Raw genomic sequence first — 22,457 nt, 5'->3', positions numbered from 1 at the left:
AAAAAAATGCTTCACTGTTAGATGTAACGACACTTCAGACAGACTACACTTTTCTATTCTGCTCCTTTCTTTACCTACTTTTGTATGGCTACACTGCTGTGAAGATAAAATGAGAAGACTAATGTAAAAAAGATTTAATAACAAAGAATCAATACTCTAGATAATTCCGATACTGTTTGATTCCTAGGGAATTGTCGATTCTTGGTATCATGGAACTGGAGTCAGTACATGACACATCCCTAATTAAAATCATTATGGCGAAACTATTTTTACCATAATTCCAGTTAGTCTAAGTAAATATTAGTGCTATTGCTATTATTGCAAACAATACCTGAATTTTGAGTGAGTGGCTGGTGATTTCAGGTAATTCTTGCAACTCTGTTAGTTATTTACTTAACTGGAATTGGCAACACTGGTCTGTCTGACTGACTGACTGAGCCACTCAAGTCTATGAGGTTGAGTGAGAAGCAAATTAAGCTCGTCTTTGTCTTATTTGAAGTTCTACAGATATCACCTGTAGAGTGATGGCTGGAGCAATTTCAAAAACGGATCCATTACTAACACCACAGTTTCAAAGCCTGAACCACTTTCTCTTGAGTTTGTAATAACTAAAAGCAACAGCCGCAATGCTGAGTACCCCCCTAAGGTAAGTCTTTCCGCTCCCGGGATTGGAATGACTCCTTACCCCCTCCCTTAAAACCCACTTCCTTTCGTCTTTCCCTCTCCTTCCCTCTTTCCTGATGAAGCAATCGTTGGTTGCGAAAGCTTGAATTTTGTGTGTGTGTTTGTATTTGTTTGTGTGTCTATCAATATGCCAACGCTTTCGTTTGGTAAGTTACATCATCTTTGTTTTTAGATATATTTTTCCCATGTGGAACGTTTCCCTCTATTATATTCATAACATTAATATGAACCCAACAATTACGTTTGTTATTGTCACTGTTGCATTTCGAAATCTTTTCTGTCATCTTTCTTTCTCTCTCTGTTTTTGCAAGTAGTTTCACTTTGTATTTACCTTCTCCTTTTTACCGTAATCTACCATACAATTTTATCCCACCTATATATACTCAATAATATGTAACCCACTTCCAAACCATAACCAAAAAATTTTTTTCCGCTTTCAACACTACTGCGGCTACAAAATCCACCGTTTTCAGTTCACAAACAGTTCCTTTCACCTATTAAACAACCATTTCAGCTAGTTCTAACAACTTTCACTTTATTTCCATCTCCGTTTTTCCCACATCACTGATCATTTTTAGCCACTTCCCACAGGTTTTAATGTCATTATTTCTTCGTCAGACAATTGTTAGCCTTATTTTCATAATCTGCCACCACAATACCACTCCTTTTAATACATTTACATGCAGTTTTTTCGAAATTTTCCCTTTAACGTGTTTTGGAGGCAACACAACCACCTAACCTTCGTGCACATCGTTGTTTACCAACCCAAGTTCACCACAGGATCAACATAGCCTAGCTTTAACCAACACTTTTTCGACTTTTTTCACACCAGGTCTCCAGTTGCTTTCCAGTTCACCTTTATCTCTCCCCATATATTTCTATTTTCATTTTCATTTCAGCCTCATGTTGCACTTTCCACCTTCTAATACCATGTCACCCTCACAACATCCCCACGACGACCCCATAAATTTTTATTTACATTCCCTCCGCAAACATGCCTTCGCCCTAGCCAAATTACGCTCCCATATTTTATTTACTCAGGCTCGTCTGCCACTTGGCATTACCCCCAAAGGCCTCACACTTAAAGTTCCCATCTCTGGCTGTAACCCTTCTTTCCATCAGTCCTTATACCAGTTCCAAACTGAACAATCCATTGCCCTCACCCACCTAATCCTTTACCTACACATCAACTCAGCCAATGAACACACCCGTCAACTCCTATCCTTAATAAAAGTCCTCAATCTTTCCTCTCCCACATCCACACCGGCTGTTCAGAGCATCCTCCTACAGGCCAACCGCAAATTAGAACAGCATGCCACCCTCCACCTCAAAAAACTATCCAATCTCCTGGTTTCCCACCTCCGGAAAGGCAACTCACTCGCCCTCCACAACCTTTCCAGCAAACCTCAACCTCCTCTCATTGGAAACAGACCCAGTCTCTCCTATCTACTCAATCTCCCACTTCCAGCTCCACTTCCCCCAAAACCTCAAAATTCTAATCAACACAATCTGGAACCACAACACCCCAATTCAGTAGTTAACCTTTTCTCCAGACCTCTCTCCCAATCCGAAACCTCTGTCCTATCCAAAGGCCTCACCTTCAGCCCTACTCCCAGATTCAACCAAACAGCCCTCGTCAAAGATTTACTGTCCTACACTCATACTCTCTGCTGGAAATATCACTTTGCCAAAAAAAAAATCCTAATACTACTCCTAATGATCCAACTCCCCAAGACACTATCCAAATTGAACCCTGCCTGGAACAGTTCCGTCCTCCGTCACAGCGGGACCCACCTCCTCTTCCTCAAAATCACCCTCTCCAAACCTTCCAGGAATTTCTCACTTCCAGCCTTGCCTCTCCATCCTTCTTAAAAACCTTAATCCTACTCCCAACATCACCACTGCTGAAGCCCAGGCTATCCATGATCTGAAGGCTGACCGATCAATCGTCATTCTTCCAGCGGACAAGGGTTCCACGACCATGGTACTTGATCGTCGGGAGTATGTGGTTGAGGGACTGCATCAGCTTTCAGACAACACTACATACAAAGTTTGCCAAGGTAATCCCATTCCTGATGTCCAGGCAGAGCTTCAAGGAATCCTTGGGGCCCCTACAAAACCTTTCACTTGACTCCATAAACCTCCTGACCCCACCAACACCCCGCACCCCTACCTTCTACCTACTTCTTAAAATTCACAAACCCAATCATCCCGGCCACCCCATTGTAACTGGTTACCAAGCCCCCACAGAACGTATCTCTGCCTATGTAGATCAACACCTTCAACCCATTACATGCAGTCTCCCATCCTTCATCAAAGACACCAACCACTTCCTCGAACGCCTGGAATCCTTACTCAATCTGTTACCCCGGAAACCATTCTTGTAACCATTGATGCCACTTCCTTATACAGGGTTATTACAAATGATTGAAGCGATTTCACACTCTACCATAACTTCAATACTTGAGATATTTTCACAATGCTTTGCACACACATACAACAACAAGTTTTTTTAGGCATTCACAAATGTTTGAGATGTGCCCCTTTAGTGATTCGGCAGACATCAAGCCGATAATCAAGTTCCTCCCACAGTCGGCGCAGCATGTCCCCATCAATGAGTTCGAAAGCATCGTTGATTCGAGCTCGCAATTCTGGCATGTTTCTTGGTAGAGGAGGTTTAAACACTGAATCTTTCACATAACCCCACAGAATGAAATCGCATGGGGTTAACTCGGGAGAGCGTGGACGCCATGACATGAATTGTTGATCATGATCTCCACCACGACCGATCCATCGATTTTCCAATCTCCTGTTTAAGAAATGCTTCTGCTTTACCCTTTTCCGTAAGATTTTCCAAACCGTCGGTTGTGGTACATTAAGCTCCCTGCTTGCTTTATTCGCCGACTTCCGCGGGCTACGCGTGAAACTTGCCCGCACGCGTTCAACCGTTTCTTTGCTCACTGCAGGCCGACCCGTTGATTTCCCCTTACAGAGGCATCCAGAAGCTTTAAACTGCGCATACCATCGCCGAATGGAGTTAGCAGTTGGTGTGTCTATCAACATGCCAACGCTTTCGTTTGGTAAGTTACATCATCTTTGTTTTTAGATATATTTTTCCCAAGTGGAATGTTTCCCTCTATTATATTCATATAAACTCTTCAGCATCTTTTTCAACTTGGTTACCCAACCACTAAAGAAGCAGTTTTGCAAAACATGTTTTCCAATACAAAGTATCAGCCTAAAATTTTTTTACTAGCACCTCTGATCAATTAATCTTTAAAATGTGTAAAACATTTATGAATTTTGGGCATTTGCCTAGGCATTCATCCTAGGCATTTGCCCCATCTTATAAATGCCAGGCACTTTACATAACTAGTCACTTTGGAATACTTTAACTACTACTGGTATAATTTACAGACAGCAGTAGTGCTTTCAATCTTGCCACACAGAATGTAGGTTTGGACTTCATAATGATAGATGTGTGCAAACTGGAGAGTTAATAGCAATAATAATTGAGTTTATCTGAGAAGAAGCTGCAAATGGATTTGTTGTTGTCTTCAAGTGTGTCTGCAGGTACTGCAAGTGGCAAGAAAGAGCTTGAGTCAAGAATATGAGTACAGCAAAGTGAACTTAATCAAGAGCTGACAAGTAGACTTTTTTCTTCTGAAGATCTCAAATTCCACAAGAATACAAGTCACTGGAAATTGAGACTATGTTAAGCAGTGAGAAAAGTATCTGTCACGTCATTACTGAAGGAACATCTCACGACTCACCGTGGATAATTTGAAGAAACCATAAAAGCCCACAACATGAATCACATTATCATAATAGTAGAACTGACCCAAGTAACATTATACATGTCCAAAATGTAAGTTTTAGACAAGACTTATCATAAGTTTCATCTGTTCAATACTTTAGCTAATCAATATTCTAGTGTGGTTAACCAAGCAACATACAAGTGTGCAACAATAACCCAATGGTAATAGCGAATTTGTTTATACTGGACTCTTTCAAAATAATGAAAGCTCAGACACATTGGCCACATCCTCACAGAGAAGCAAGAGTACGGTATTACAAAGTAATATCCAGGGTACTGACAACACAGAGAACAAATCCCAGTAATGTCCAAAACTACACAAAGCTAAGAAAACCAAATACTAACAAATGAGAACTTGGACGTACAGTATCAGTATTTCTATCATTAAGTGACTTGGCACAACAATGAAACAATGTAATTTTCTCTGTGTGTGTGGGGGAGGGGGGGGGGGGGGAGGGGGGGGGGGGGACAATACTGTGGTACTTTAATCGAGGATAAGAAATGTGTCAGTAACAAAGCTGCACCCTAACAGTCCAGATGTAACTGATTTGAGTCAGTGGTAGTTACGTTATTAACTCCATTTTCCAACATCCCAGAATATTCTACAATAGTTGTCTACATCTACATCTATACTCTGTAAACAACTTTGAAGTACATGGCAGAACTGGCAGAAGTAAAGCTGTGAGTACCGGGCGTGAGTTGTGCTTCGGTAGCTCAGTTGGTAGAGCACTTGCCCGCGAAAGGCAAAGGTCCCGAGTTCGAGTCTCGGTCGGGCACACAGTTTTAATCTGCCAGGAAGTTTCATATCAGCGCACACTCCGCTGCAGAGTGAAAATCTCATTCTGGAAACATCCCCCAGGCTGTGGCTAAGCCATGTCTCCGCAATATCCCTTCTTTCAGGAGTGCTAGTTCTGCAAGGTTCGCAGGAGAGCTTCTGTAAAGTTTGGAAGGTAGGAGACGAGGTACTGGCAGAAGTAAAGCTGTGAGTACCGGGCGTGAGTCGTGCTTCGGTAGCTCAGTTGGTAGAGCACTTGCCCGCGAAAGGCAAAGGTCCCGAGTTCGAGTCTCGGTCGGGCACACAGTTTTAATCTGCCAGGAAGTTTCACTCTTTATCATTTTGAGTGGAAAAAAAAAAAAAAAAAAAAAAAAAAAAAAAAAAAAAAAAAAAAAAAAAAAAAAAAGAGACAGAATTCCTTTGCAGTCGATGAATGCTATGACACAATCATATATGACAATGCCAGTTGTAAGTATCAGTTTCTGAAGCTCTTATCTTTCTTCAGGAACCTCAGGGCAAACCAGGACCAAAAATTTAAAAGAATGACTGTTTAGTTGCAAAAATCTCGTAATCGATGTAGCAAAATCTGCAACAATGGTAGGGAATAAGTTTCCGTATTAAATCAAATACCTCTCCTTATCAACTGCAGAAAATAATTAATTGCTTTTGTTGGACTCTTGGCCTGGATGTAACAAAACCTCTGTTTTTAGGAGGGCAATGTTCATATAATCCAGATTACACCCGAACTAATACTGTGATTCGTTTTCTCAATAAAAAAGTTTTTCTACAGTGTACAGCATTTTTCAGAAAAATGTCAGGCAATATAATTTCCAATAGCTCTTTGTCATTTCATATTTACCAGCAGATCTGTACTGTTAAACTTCAGACATTTATGCATTAAATGAAACAAATAATTACAGTGAAATGTCTGAATGCATTAACTTTTCTTTTAGTTGTGCCTGGTGTAAGGAAAATGTCTGCTTTTGTCATCCAATAGACACGTCATATTTTTGTGACAACTACAGGAAATAAACAAGGAACTGTTTCATTGTTAGTAAAATACACATTATTTCAAAAGTATCATAAGAACAATATAATAGAGGGAAACATTCCACGTGGGAAAAATTATATATAAAAACAAAGATGAGGTGACTTACCGAACGAAAGCGCTGGCAGGTCGATAGACACACAAACAAACACAAACATACACACAAAATTCAAGCTTTCGCAACAACCTTGCCTCATCAGGAAAGAGAGAAGGAGAGGGAAAGACGAAAGGATGTGGGTTTTAAGGGAGAGGGTAAGGAGTCATTCCAATCCCGGGAGCGGAAAGACTTACCTTAGGGGGGAAAAAGGACGGGTATACACTCGCTCGCACACACACACATATCCATTCACACATATACAGACACAAGCAGACCCGTCCTTTTTCCCCCCTAAGGTAAGTCTTTCCGCTCCCGGGATTGGAATGACTCCTTACCCTCTCCCTTAAAACCCACATCCTTTCGTCTTTCCCTCTCCTTCTCTCTTTCCTGATGAGGCAAGTTTGTTGCAAAAGCTTGAATTTTGTGTGTATGTTTGTGTTTGTTTGTGTGTCTATCGACCTGCCAGCGCTTTCGTTCAGTAAGTCACCTCATCTTTGTTTTTATGTATCATAAGAACAGTGCTACAGGAATTGTTATAAAATATTTCATGGCTAAAAATTAAAATTCCAGTTGATGGAAGTCATCTGTAATGTAACATCAAAAATTGGCTTGATTTTCTTTTCTTGTCTAGCAATTACATCTGCAACAGTTTAGCTGTCAATATGAACTGTGAGTTATTCAAAAAATTAATGATTTTAGGCATTTTAGGTGTCATTTAAATGCTTACAATTCACGTGTGAGCACTTTGGACTTCCAAATACAAGGCACTACATTCTCTTGCCACAGCTGCATATGTTTATTTTCCGTTTTGCAAGCTCAGCTGGAAGAGCTGTACAAACCACTGTTATAAGCAGCTCTTTGTGCAGCAAATACAAGTAACTTTACACTTTTTTAAAAATACTTGCAATGTGCCTTATCAGCTAAAGTTTTGCCAGTGCATTTCTTTCAGTATACTCTTCCTGTGTGAAAAATTTCAGAGTAGGTTTCGACATGTTGCAATGGACCATCCCCTTATGAGTCAATCAACATCTACAGCCTAAGTGCTCATTCCATTTCACATCCCTACAAGGTGTTACACCCAGGTATTCATATTAGTTGGTTGATCTCAACTTTGATTCATTGATATTGTAGTCGTAAGATTCTTAGTTTTTTTTGTTTTTTTGAAGTGCACACTTTTACATTTCTTTTTCATTACATTTTTACCTTTGAAGCAAGTTGCTAATCTTTGCACCACTTTGAAATCTTATCAAGATCTGACTAAATATTTATCCAGCATCTTTTGGACAGTACTTCATTACAGATTATTGCATCATCTGCAGAAAGCCTGATTTTACTATTAATATTGTCTGTACCCTCATTAATATACAATATGAATAGCAAAGGTCCCAACATACTTTCCTGGAGCACACCCCAGGTTACTTCTACATCTGACGATGACTCTCCATCCAAGGTAACAAGCTGTGTCCTCCTTACCAAGAGATCCTCAATCCTGTCATAAATTTCACTTGATATCCCATATGATTGTACTTTTGACAATAAGTGTAGATGTGGTCATGAGTCAAATGTTTTTCAGAAATCAAAAAATACTGCATCTACCTGACTGCCTTGATGCAAAGTTTTTATTATGTTATGTAAGAAAAGAGTAGGCTGGGTTTCACATGCTCGATGTTTTCAGAATCCATGCTGGTTAGCATTGAGGTCATTCTGTTCGAGACACCTCATTATGTTGCAGCTCAAAACATATTCTAAGATTCTACAACATATCAATGTCAAGGATATTGGGCAGCAGTTTTGTGGATCACTTCTACTACCCTTCTTTAAATTGGTGTCACCTGTGCTTTCTACAACTACTGGGCATGGTGTTTTCTTTGCTGGGTCTATGACAGATTATAGTTAAAAGGGGGGCTAACTCAGGCACAAATCAAATATAGAATCTGACAGGGATTCCATTGGGCCCTGGAGCTTTGTTCAATTTTAACAATTTCAGCTTTTTCTCAACACCAGTGACACTAACACTTATTCTGCTCATCTTTTGAGTGGTACGAGGATTACATTGGGTCAATTATTAAGTTAAGTATTTCAGCTTTTGTTTTGCTTTCCTCAATTTCAGTTCCAGTCTCATTCATGAGTGACTGGACACTAACTTTGGTGCCACTAACAGCCTTTACATACAACCAGAATTTCTTTGGGTTTTGTGAAAGATCAACTGATAATATTCTGCTACAGTAGTCACTGAAGACTTCAAGCACTGCTCTCTTGACAGCCAAACGCATTTCATTCAGCATCTCTCTATCTATAGTCTTCTGCTTTGTTTCACATCTACTATGCAGTAACTTCTATTTCTTTAGAAGTTTCTTTACAGAGACTGTACACCATGAAGAGTCCCTCCCATTAGGAACTATTCTACTGGGTACATATGCATTGCATTGTCAAGTACTCTTCTAAACTTGTGTGTGTGTATTTGATGATGAGGTTTCTGTTGACCTTATCTTGACAGCTGAATTTTCAAGGAAATTAACATGCAAACAAACCACACTGCTGAATATAAAACAATGGAGGAAAATCCAGGATGGAATGAAACAATATTATGAAAACAAAAGTTGCTACTCTCCATATAGCGGGGATGCTGAGTCGCAGATATGCACAATAAAAAGTTATTTGTGATAGTCTTTTTGTTGTGCCTATCTGTGACTCAACATCTCTGCTATATGGTGAGTAACAACTTTCTTTTTCATAACATTGTTATACTGCTGAATATGCTGTACATACATATACTTGGATGAATTTTCTGTTTCTCCTAGTACAGAGTCATTAATGTGTTGTTGTGTATATTATTTGTTGGCCTCAATTGTTAAACATAGTTTCTACAGTTGCAAATTCTGTTCTTTCTTTAGAAATTCACTGTAAACTTTTGACAATGACAGTGGCCTTGCACCAGAATAATGCACAAAACTTCTTTAATAAAGGTTTGAAATTTAAAAAACACTCACTCTACAATTTTGTAAATAATACTGGCCAATCAAATAAATTTCCTTGAAAAGTTGCAATTTTGCACTTAGTACCCAAATGCCAATTTAAAAAACAATAAAATTTCAATACTTTAGGAATAAAGGAAACAACTCACTGCATGCAATGAAAACACACACACACACACACACACACACACACACACACACACACACACACACGCGCGCACGCGCGCGCAGCTGCAATGGTTTTTATACTGAATTTCCTCTACCTCCATCAGATTCTGAATGAGGGGCGACCCTATTAAGTGCTAGTAAAGTAAATTAAAGTTTTTACCATTACATTAAAAAAATGTGAAGGGTACACAGACAAAATAAATATTGGATATACAGGCAAGAAAGAAAACTACACATATTTCACAGAAGACACAAGCAGTTTCTTGTGACATTCAAGAAAACCACAACTTGTAAAAATTCAATGAAATGGTACAATATTGACACAGAAATTTCTATGGAGATTTTTTGCTGCCCACCTTTCATTTTAATTCAGTATGTGATATTCAAGCCATTTGTCAGAGCACATCTGTGGTCCCTTACAGTTCATTTACAATTGCCTAGCACCATTTTAAAAAAATTTGAAATCAGAGGGCTTAAACAGGAAGAGAAATTGAACAGACTGAGTAAAAGCTTGTTGGAGTGAAACTAAACATTTTACATTAAAATAAAAAAAAAACTCACTTGACATGTTTACACCGATAACTAGGGTCAAGAGGAGACAAAACACGTGAAACTGCATCACCAATGTGTGGCTGTTCCAAATTTTCTTGAAGACAAGCTCGTGCCTTATCTTTGTCACGCCGCTGTCGCACAAGTTCACTGACTTCCCTCATTCGCTCCAGAAATTCTACCTGCAACCAAAACAAAAATTTCCACTTATAGTACAGGAAATTCCATTTTATTACAATTAAAATTTAGTTCTCTCTCTCCTTCTGGTCATTGTGTGTTTAAATCTTCAGAACAATACACTCCCATTAACAGTCTTCAATTAACACGCATTTTCGATATCATCTTAAACAATGACATAGTTACTCACAATAGCTGGAAGCTAGAATCTTCCTAATCTTGATTAAAGCTTTTTTCTGACATTAGCATTTTCATCATCTGATTATTTTCAAATTCTGAAAAATGTTTTCAAGTTCTGCAGTGTCCATCAAGTCAATATCACAAGAAATCTCTGTAGTATTCTAGCATTAATTCCAATAAAATCTTTTCAATTAGACTACAGATCTACCTTTGTCCCTAGTAATTACTTTCTGTCCCAAATATGAAAACATTTCTTAAAGGGAAGTGTTATGAGACTTCACTAACAATATAAAAACATTGGCAAGCATTAAGACAAATATGTGAAACTCTTTATGGTACGAAAATAAACACACTTGCTGCAGTTCCAACAGCTCCATTACATTGCCCCATAAAGGAAACTGCTGATGAATTACAGTCATCAAATGATACTGTCTGCAACAGTTTGTCTGCAATGAGGGTAAGCAAACTGGGGTCCATTTTAATATTGTGATTAGCTACTCTTTTCTCTCCTCTGAGGTCTGTGTTCTTGGGAAGAGACCTAAGAAAGAAAGGTGAGGACAGGTTTGAGGTATGTAATTCCTGAAGGTAGCCAGGAGGTGGGAGGGTGGGAATGAGAGACGGCCATGGATGAATAGAGGGGTGAAGTGGGGGTTCATTCAGGTTTGGTTAGAGAGGCTGGTGACAAAAAAAGTGTTTCCACTGTGGGGACTGGAATGAAAAATCTACGTCTCTGACATGTACATGACCGAGACTGAGTGCGGGACTTAAGGTCAGAACTCTGGAAAGTATTAAATTTCTATGGATTGAGGTTCTTAGCAGCCAGGTTGCAAACAGTGTTCAGAGTTTTTCTGTGTTTTATGGCATGATGGAAGAAAGTTTTGGACGATGTGGCAGATGGAAGAGATCGGCAGGGCGGAGTTGTGATGTCATGAGGGGCTACAAACTTGGGGGAGTTTGAGGGTATAATAGGTCAGGTCTTTTTATGTAGTTGTATTCTGTGATGTGAGTAGGAAGATGGTAGATCAGACAGCTTTTTGAGATGGTGTCTGAAATATTGCTCTAAATGTTGGATATCAAGGGTTTCAACTTTGGTACAGAACAATGGAATTTCATGAAAGGATTTCAATAAACAATCAGGAATGCCAATGCCATCCTAATTTGTTTTTTAATCAAATGAGTTCTCACTGATTTAGCTTAAGAGTTTCAATGAAAAAAAATTTACGTGCTCAAAGCTTACCAGTGATGGCTTGTGCAAAATTATGCCAACGTGTTGACCAATAATCTTTTTGACTTAGAGGGGTTGTAATCATAACTGAACTGCATATATTAATTTTATGCATATAAACTGAACTTTTTAAATACAGGGTGATTCAAAAAGAATACCACAACTTTAGGAATTTAAAACTCTGCTACGACAAAAGGCAGAGCTAAGCACTATCTGTCGGCGAATTAAGGAAGCTATAAAGTTTCATTTAGCTGTACATTTGTTCGCTTGAGGCGCTGTTGACTAGGCGTCAGCGTCAGTTGATGCTAAGATGGCGACCGCTCAACAGAAAGCTTTTTGTGTTATTGAGTACGGCAGAAGTGAATCGACGACAGTTGTTCAGCGTGCATTTCGAATGAAGTATGGTGTTAAACCTCCTGATAGGTGGTGTATTAAACGTTGGTATAAACAGTTTACAGAGAATGGGTGTTTGTGCAAAGGGAAAAGTTCTGGACGGCCGAGAACGAGTGATGAAAATGTAGCACGCATCCAGCAAGCATTTGTTCGCAGCCCAGGAAAATCGACTCGCAGAGCTAGCAGAGAGCTGCAAATTCCACAATCAACTGTATGGAGAGTGCCACCACATTGGCACTTATCTGTCCGTAACTACCTGAACGTCAACTACCCGAGGCGATGGATCGGCCGCCAGGCAGCCCGTGACAGAGCACTTGATCACTGGCCTCCAAGAAGCCCTGATCTTACCCCCTGCAATTTTTTCTTATGGGGGTATGTTAAGGATATGGTGTTTCGGCCACCTCTCCCAGCCACCATTGATGATTTGAAACGAGAAATAACAGCAGCTATCCAAACTGTTACGCCTGATATGCTACAGAGAGTGTGGAACGAGTTGGAGTATCGGGTTGATTTTGCTCGTGTGTCTGGAGGGGGCCATACTGAACATCTCTGAACTTGTTTTTGAGTGAAAAAAAAACCTTTTTAAATACTCTTTGTAATGATGTATAACAGAAGGTTATATTACGTTTCTTTCATTAAATACACATTTTTAAAGTTGTGGTATTCTTTTTGAATCACCCTGTATATTTACGTTTCACAGTTAACAGTTTAACATTCTGAGGAATTTAAAAAAAAGAAAATGAAAGAAAGAAAAACAGACAGAAAAGAAGAAGAAGAAGAAGAAGAAGAAGAAGGTGGTACCAGTGGGAATTGAACTCTGGTCCATGAATTGCCACTCCATGCCTTAGACAACTCAACCACTATGTCGTTATAACAATAGCTCCTCAAAAGTCCCTCCTAATCTACACTTGCACAATAAGCTAGATGTTGCTGCTGTGAGCAACGTTGCTGCTGCTGTGAGCAACGTCACACCCACAGTGCTGGAAGGGATGACGTCGCATCACAGCATAAGCAGTTGAAAACAGACAGCTGCCCCTCTTCTCTGCGTTGATCATAGTGCAGCTCAATACCATTTCAGCACTTGACACTTGTTTCTAATCATCACAGACAGAGTGCTACAAAACATGTTTTCGTCCATTTTATTTGCATACCAGCACACAGTTGAAGAGAAACAGTGTAATTTTTGTGCAATTTCCGCTTGCATTCAAAGAGAAATGGTGTAATTTTAGTGCAATTTCTGGCTCCTATTCAAAGTGAAATGGCATCAGTTTTAGTGTGATCTTGATGCATGCAGTAGAACATTAGTGCAGGATAACCAGCCACCAAAATTGAATGCAAAGGGCAGTGCGCTGACTGAAATCCATCACCAACTGACGGAAGTGTATGGTGAGTCGTGCATGGATGTCAAAAATGTTCTTAAGCGGTATACAGAGTTTGCAGCTGGTTGGACCGAAATTCATGGCGAACAGAGGAGCAGGAGACCATCAATTTCTGAGAAGACAGTGTTGAAGGTTGAGCAAAGCATGTGTGAAGATCAGTGGATCACCCTGGATTATCTCTGCATGTTGGTTCCTGAGGTTTCCCGAAGCACCGCTCACAGAATTTTAACGGAAACATTGAACTACTGGAAGGTGTGCACAAGATGGGTACCACGCATGCTGACTGAGGAGCATATGCGGCAACGAGTTGAATCTTCCCACACATTTCTTCACCACCTTGCAGCTGGACAAGACAACTTTCTGGACTCAATTGTCACGGGTAACGAAACCTGGATATACCACTTTACACCTGAGACCAAGCAACAATCACGCCAGTGACGGCATCCTTCTTCGCCAAAGCCATGGAAATTCAAACAAACGCAGTCTGCTGGTAAAGTCATGACAACCGTTTTTTGGGAAAGGGGTATTGTTGGTCGACTTTATGCCCACTGGACAGTTAACACTGACAGGTACTGTGAGACTCTGAAAAAACTCAAACGGGCAATTCAGAACCGGAGAAGAGGAATGTTGAGCAAGGGCGTACACATTCTCCATGACAACACTCGCCCATACATCGCTCGGCAAGCCGTTGCTCTCCTGCAACAGTTTCAGTGGAACACAATCACCTGACTTGGCACGCAGTGACTATCACCTATTCCCTAAGTTAAAAGAACATTTGGCCGGAAAGTGATTCAGCTCCGACTATGAGGTGAAAAAAGAGGTTCATAACTTTCTGAACAGCATGACGGCAAGTTGGTATGACATGGGCATACAAAAACTGCCACAGCATCTACAAAAATGCATTGACAGATGCTGATTATGTCAAAAAATAGCTAAGCATGACGGCGAGCTGGTATGACATGGGCATACAAAAACTGCCACAGCATCTACAAAAATGCATTGACAGATGCTGATTATGTCGAAAAATAGCTAAATGTTCAAGCTGTAAACTGATGTAAACCATTGTAGAAATTAACAGGTCTATGTACTTATAAAGAAGTAGGAGCCCTTACTTTTGGGATTACCCTTGTATGGTACCCCCAGGCACTTGCTTTTGAATACAATGCTTTTGTTGCCTGAACTATTTATGGGTGCCTCATGGCAACTACCAGATTTGACAGCAGGAAAAAAAGATATGGGCATACTAAATAATTGAGCTGGACCACGAGATATGCCTGAATATTTCAGTCTCTAATAGGAGCACTGCCCATGAAAGGCGAGAGTCTGGTTCAAGTCGCAGGCGGCACACAACATAGCTTAGCTCCAAGCACTGCTACTGAGGCACTGGGCACATACACTATTAGTGCTTCCAACCCAGAAGCTAAAACAGCAAAAATATGTTAAATTTATAAAAAGCAAATTTAAAACATATCCAGAAATGTAGATCATAAGCACAGCAGTAATGAAATCAATCTCCAAAAATCATTTCTTGCTAAATATTGATGCCTATGCCTTTTGAAACACAGTGCTTCACTATTATGCTAGAGCATTAGCCTACACCGTATGTAACATGGAAGCAGGTGCAGCTATAATCATACACAGCACAGATACTTTCTTGAGACGCCTGTCACTAATATTACAGTACATTTCAGAGACAGGACTGGAACACATTGTGGGGGACCAAAGTAAGGGAGGCATTTACTGGAATGGTATGAGGACAGACTACAATACTATGTGGGTTGAATCACAAGCTGAAAACCACTTTGAGGAGTCGATGACAGGCTCAATAGAGAGAGTTTGGGGAGGGATGGGGTAGGAAATCATCCATGCTCTTTTGAATAAAACAAGCCTGGAATTTTCCTAAAGAGATTTAGGCAAATTATAGAGCACTTAAATTTGGATGGGCAAACAGGGATTTGAGCCAACATCCTCTCGAATACACATTTAGAATCTCACCACTGCATCAGCCTGCTCAGAGAATAGGGGCAAGGCATAATGATCATGGAATATTTAGCACAGGAGATCTGTTTGTAAACTAGATGGAAGAGGCAAATTAGGAGGAGGACTGTTTATCACTGCAGATTCTGCATTCGTGTATTGCTACAGAGTATGAAACAAATGTTTCATATGTAAGGGTTGGCAGCTGTAAATCTTGGCAAGCTGAGAATAGGTGGATTGAAATTAGACAGAACTTTTTATAAAGCCATCAGAAGGATGCACGTCAACATCCAGGAAAGTAGCTGTAATCGTCAACAACAACACAAACGCGAAACTACACAAATTCATACTTGTTACAGTCGCCTACACCAAAAAGTCAAAAGTTACATCTGACTTACAAGCTGCCAAAATTATATCTAGATAGGCTTGCATTAGACCATGGATCTCACAAACAAATAAGTAAACATAGATTGACAGACTGGAATGTGTACATTGAGTTTTTGGAGGAATTAGGAGAATGTACTTCAGTCACATGCCCATCCATAAAGATGTTGCTATTGGATGTAAACCGACTGAAAAATTTAAGATTTTTTACTGTTCCAAAGGAATTCTTCTGAATGATCCAGAAACAGCATAGACTACACTATTTATTTGTTTATAGATCTTGACTTTGAAGGAAAACTAATTGTGTGAGAGGAGTTTGTTTATATGGCATGATGTGGTAGATTTGAAGTCCCCATGGAATTGGGAGGAGAAGTGTTTAAAGACAGCAACAAAACAGGCAAAGAGGAGTTTAATGTCACATAAAGGTCAGAAATGGATGATCATGGAAGATGTTGGTTCATAAGGAGCTGGAACACACACAGACAAAGAGCATGCCTTGTGGTAATGGGACAACAACTGTGGAAAAATCAAAGAAATGGTTGGTTAGCTTAATAAGGAAGGCTAAACCTCGGCATTAAGTTGGAGGTGCTCATCCACAGGGATGATTAAGATTCACAGACAAACTGTGATGTGAATACGCGAGTAAAACCTATGTTCCTCATTCCTTCTGGATTTAATACCTTTCCTCCTGTCTGTGTCATTTGGTTGCCTTCTGATGACAGTCATTTTCTATGAGATTGAAATTCCTCCACTGATAGCTATGTCATAATGAATGTACCATTACCACCAGTACTTCACAGATAAGAGAGTTCTTACTTACTATCTAGCCACCTGCAGCCAAGCAATTTGCACTGAAATGTCTCAAGGAATCACTTGGCACATTTTGGGTGCACAAAGACTTTATCTCATTGTCTTCTTTCTGTGTAAAGATGTGGTCAATCTAAAATGGACAAGGAAAAATCTGGACATTATACACATTACTAGCCTTTACATGCCACGTCTTGCCAATGTGTGGCAATTAAGAAACCTGAAGTTCTCTCTGTATGTAATTTACCTGAAATCCAGACACACACATATTTAAACTTTAAACATGTGTGTGGCTCAACTGTAACTGCATTTGATGTGAGCAGCTACTATTTTTGATGGCATTGGTAGTGGGAGATATAGAAAGCGGTGGGGGGGGGGGGGGGGGGGGTTGCGAAGGGAGGAGGGACAGCAGAGTAGGGTGTGGGAAGATCTACTGTTGGCTGTGGGAGCAGGCAGGGATGTGGGAACAGGATAGTGAGCTACTAGGCGCAGCATTGGGAGGCTCTTCTGAGAGGTGGGGAGAGGGCAAAGAGGAAAAGAGATAAGTAGAGAAGCTGAAAGGACTATTCAAGTGCATGGGTGGGTTAGAAGGTTTATGTAGGGCTGAAGTGGGAGCAGGGAAGAGGACAGGCAGGTTGAGGACAGGGAATAGTGAAAGCTGAGGCCAGTGGGGTTACAGATATGAAAGATATTCTGCAAGGAGAGTTCCATCTATACAATTCAGGAATTCTGAAGTTGGTAGGAAGAATCCAGATGGCAGAGGCTGTGGAGCATGTTGCGTAGGTGGCGGAATACTACTGTATCCCATGCCACAAGAGAATGACCACTGACAGACTATCTGTCTGCATGACTGGCCACTGCCAAACTGTGCCCAAGAGACAGCTGGATCACCAAATTGCACAGCACGGCCACATAACATAATTTGCTTGACTTCAATGACTGCTTCATGGCATGTGCCATATGGTTTCTTCCCATTAACATCAGCTTTTCTGAACTGTGCAAGTGAGAATTCTCCCTGCAACATACCTTTCATTCTTGTAATCCCCCTGACCTCAACCTTTGCTGGTTTCTGTCCTTCAACTACCTATCCTCTTCCCCACTCCTAGTCCAGCCCTACACATGGCATCTATTCTCCAGTCAGCACACCTGCATAGTCAGTTTCACTCCTCTAACTTTGTTACCCCTCCACTCTCCTCCCCACTTCCAAGAAGTACAATCTCCCAACATTGCACCTACCAGCCCACTGCCCTGTCCACATGTCATTGATGCACTATCCCAAAGGCAACTCTAGTATCTAGCCCCACCCTAGCCTGCTATACCTCCCCACCCCATGCTGCTTCTGTACCCTTGACTACCCACTGCAGTCAAAGATCGCTGTTCACATCAGATGCAATCACAGTTGGTCTGTGCCTGGAGATGACAGTGTATCTCTCTCTCTCTCTCTCTCTCTCTCTCTCTCTCTCTCTCTCTCTCTCTCTCTCTCTCCCTGTGTGTGTGTGTGTGTGTGTGTGTGTGTGTGTGTGTGTGTGTTTGTTTGTTTTGTTTTTTCTGCATGTCACAAACAATTTAGTTCAGTAGCTAATAATATCTATCAGTCTTTTTTTCAATGTGCCAGTATGCCAATCAATGGCTCCTCTATGTGGTGAATAGCAAACTATCCTTTTCATATTGGTGCTATTCCATCCCAGATTTCCCAGTGTTTCATTTTACCTGAAATTCAAATAGTTGCAAATGTTTCATGTAATGTGCCAGGTTTATTCTCTTTTATTTATGAATCACTGAAAATATCACTTGCTTTGAAATCTAAATGTAGTTCTTTTTGGACATTGCCAATTACTATTTATTACAGTACTCAAGCATCACAGATAAGAAATGAGGCTTTAACAAAAATTTTAATTACACAAACTGCCAGCCAACACATTTGCATTCTTACAGACAAGTACACATCTTCCACTGGAATTTATACCCCAGTTAATAATGATAATGGGGAAAAATTTCTACAGCATTTCAGATTTTCTGTTATCTTATAAATCAAAATTCTCATGCTCAGCATTAAAGTATGTGAAGTCACACAATACCTGTCGTGCCAGGACCCTCATGTGTTCTTTGCTTCCCCGGCAGTATGCTTCCAGTATCAGCCCAAATCTCACTGAAACTGAGGGCACCTGCATCTCAGACCTGTGTCAGAAGGTTCTGAATTACATTTTTGTAGCAGCACTGCAAAACTGATTAAATTTTAATTTACGAATACTACATACTGAGTTTTTACATAGTCAGATTTTTCAGGACATTACGAATAATAATTAGAGAATAAAATGGTGTAAAACATGTACAAACAAAAGTAAAGACTTTATGGTGCATCAACACAGCATCCTAAGAGAATTTATAAAATCCTTTCAGGTTTTCATATGCTGCATGCGAGTTTCAATTTAACAGAACGCTGATAGTACCTTACAGCTGAGACACAGCATGAAGCATTGGCATAACACATTCTTGTATCAATTTAGTTTCTAAATAAGATTCCCCCTCCACAGTCGTCAGCTGTCCTTCTGGAATCAAGTGTTTCCAGTGAAAAACATCATAGTGCTTTTTTAATAATCTATCATGATAGTGTGTACAAATATATTTCAAAATGCAAGAAATCCTCCAGAGGAGCAGGAGGAGGAGGAGGAGGAGGAGGAGGGGGAGAATGAGAATGATAAAGTAAAGAAGAGGAGAAGGGTAGATCATAGCAAAAGAAGATGGTGAGAGATTGACATGATGGTGGGTAGGAAGGAATGAGAGTGAAACAGGGAGAAAACACAGGTGGAAGAAGTGAAGGTAGAGAATGGAAGGGGAGAGAAAGATGATAGCCAAAGAGGGAGGAGCGACAGTACAATGGCAGAGCGGGGGTAGAGAGAGGAGAGGAGAGAGGAGACAGACAGACAGACAGACAGAGAGAGAGAGAGAGAGAGAGAGAGAGAGAGAGAGAGAGAGAGTGTGTGTGTGTGTGTGTGTGTGTGTGTGTGTGTGTGTGTGTTAAAGTAAGAGAAAAATAATTTTTGCGTTTGGCCAAATCTACATATAAACTGTGCAAGTCACTGTACACATGTATCAGTATAAGAAATGTTTTGTCCTATTTTATTCAAATATTGAACAATGACTAAAAAGAACTGCCTACATGCATCTGTAAATGCCATACTCTCTCTTATTATCTACATCTACATTTATAGTCCACAAGCCACCCAACAGTGTGTGGCAGAGGGCACTTTACATGCTACTGTCGTTACCTCCCTTTCCTGTTGCACTCGCGTATGGTTCGCGGGAAGAACGACTGCCGGAAAGCCTCCATGCGCGCTCGAATCTCTCTATTTTACATTCGTGATCTCCTCAGGAGGTATAAGTAGGGGGAAGCAATATATTCGATTTTCGTGATACTTACGCAACAATATAATGATGGCAGCAGAATTGTTGGACAGTATTCTTCTAACACCAGTTCTCCGAATTTGTTCAACAAGATTTAATCAGAACATCAGTAGTTTTCTTCCAAAGATTCCCATTTGAAGTTGTCAGAGAATATTTGTTACACTTTCAAATGGGCTAAATCAACCTGCTACAATCCTAGCAGCATACTTCAGAATTTGTTTGATGACTGCTCTCATTCTTACTTTATAAAGACTCCAAAAGAAAAACAGTAATCTACAACTGGTTGCACTAACACCTTGTATGCAATTACCTATACAGACAGCTACACTGCACTTTCCCAAAATTCCTCCAACAAATTTAAGTCTTCCATTCACCTTTCCTATTAAGAGTACATAATGCATGAGTTCACCACTAAATATTATATCAATGTGACATGTTCAAGATGTCCACTGCTAAACTTGTAAACTTTCTATGTTACAGGCATTATATTACATTTATGCACATTTAAGCACAGCTGACACATCACCTATGTGACACATCCCTCCTATCCATCTGTGCTACCTGCTCCTCCCAATCAAGTCTTCCAGGCCATTGTGCAATGTACACATCATCCCAACCCCATACCTGCAACCAGAATAAGCTCACTAGTGCGACATTCCTATGCTGTGCACCTGCTGCCAGTTGCTCTCAGCTGTCAACCACCTCCTTTCTCCCCTCGTCCACTACACGCAACATGACCTCTCACCCCAGACAACCTGCAGAGCTACAGTGCTGGCATTATGTAACTCATCCAGCACAATGTAGTCATACATGCATATCTGTGTGTGTGTGTGTGTGTGTGTGTGTGTGTGTGTGTGTGTGTGTGTGGGCGCGTGTGCGCGCGCGCGTGCGCGCGTAAGCGCGCGTGCATGCGCACGTATGTATGTTGCATGTGTGTACTACAACTCAGAAACAGATTTGTCTAAAAGGCAGCACAGTTGTCAGTCTAGACGTTTGACAATCCTATTCCTGTAATATCTGGTGAGTTGTTAGCTTTTCTTCTGAAATTGTGCGCAAGATTAATGTGAATAAAGCAGGCTATGTTCCAAGCAGTGATTTTTCTTGATTTTGTTCTGATGTTTTCAGAGAAGCTTCTTGTGCCCCAGCAACATCATAATGTATGAATACACTCAAGGATTCAGCAAAAGATGAATGTTAACATATTTGTCTGTAATTTTATGCATCCAAATTATTATTATTATTATTATTATTTGCAAATAGGAGTGACACGGGCTCATTTCCAATTGCATAGGACTTTCGACTGTTCAAGAGATTTCCAATATGTATGAAGTTGGAAAGAGGCTAATATTTCAGCATATTCAGTGTAAAATGTATACGGAATTCTGTCACGGCCTGGTGTCTTGTCAGCTTTGAGCAGTCGCAATTGTTTTTCATTCCTGTGGATTCTTATATCGGTCTCTCTCTCATATGTGAGCTTGTGTGGTGACCCAACATCGATATGATCGTACTCTCAAGCATGAAATGATTTTTAAATGCAGAATTTAACATTCCAGCTTCCTGTTTACTCTTTTCATCTTCAAAACCAGAGTAATTCACAGCAGACTGATGGAGGGTTTGGATCCATACATTGCCTTTCCTAGAATTTTCTGATAGACTTTCCACCAGTGTCACTGCAGTCATTGCAGGCTTCATGCATGATTGAACTGCCATTAAGTTTTCTCTACCAGTTTCCCAGCACACATTTGTAGAAAGAATGTAATAATCTCTTTTTCTGCAACGTTCTTCAAATGGTACCATTAAACACAGGTGCATCTTCACTGTCTTATTTCATATGTATTTGTCTAGACTCAAATTCATGGTGTATTTGTACTTTAACCACAATTGCCCTGTTCATCAGATCTGAACTGAATATTCTCCGTTCATCTTTCAAACACATTTTAGCAAATGTCTATCAGTTCAATTACATACAAATGCAATCATAACTCACTCAATGAATGACATATGGATGGTAGTATCAGATTCCCCATTGAGGAGCACATAGTTACTACATATGGTATTAAAATATTAGTTTCATAGCAAAATAGGAAGTGCATTGGTGGTGGTAACGTCTTTAAATCAGTATGAGAGTACAAAATTTGTTCACAGTCGAATGTCAGAGAAAAAGTACGCTAAAAAATAATAATGCTAAAGACTAAGGTTCTAGATGTTCACTATCTGAAATGAGATGGTGTAATTGCAGTAATATACAAAAAGCTTTATCACAAAAATCAGACTAGATGGAGTAGTTTTATAGATCAAGTTTTCTTCAACACAAGCTGCAAACAAATGAGCGAATATGTATCATCAGCCATTTGAGATATATTGCTGGATGAAGGTCTCCTCCAGACTTCTCCATGGATTATGAGCTCCAGTTACAT

At 40.2% G+C, this 22,457-nt stretch overlaps 1 protein-coding gene across 1 annotated transcript in view; it reads right to left on the bottom strand.

Moving 5' to 3' along the window:
* LOC124605394 (phosphatidylinositol 4,5-bisphosphate 3-kinase catalytic subunit delta isoform) overlaps positions 1-22,457 on the bottom strand; it is a 158,073-nt gene that overhangs the window by 34,267 nt on the left and 101,349 nt on the right. The window contains exons 12-13 of the mRNA XM_047137038.1: positions 18,714-18,813; positions 10,126-10,295 (exon numbers count right to left, since the gene is read on the bottom strand). Of these exons, the coding sequence (XP_046992994.1) occupies positions 10,126-10,295; positions 18,714-18,813 (270 nt within the window). The remainder of the gene's footprint in view (positions 1-10,125; positions 10,296-18,713; positions 18,814-22,457) is intronic.

The sequence above is a fragment of the Schistocerca americana genome, chromosome 3 (assembly GCF_021461395.2).
Source record: "Schistocerca americana isolate TAMUIC-IGC-003095 chromosome 3, iqSchAmer2.1, whole genome shotgun sequence".
NCBI lineage: Eukaryota > Metazoa > Arthropoda > Insecta > Orthoptera > Acrididae > Schistocerca > Schistocerca americana.
Note: the sequence above shows the minus strand (reverse complement) of the source record. Positions and strands in the feature narration are given on the sequence as shown.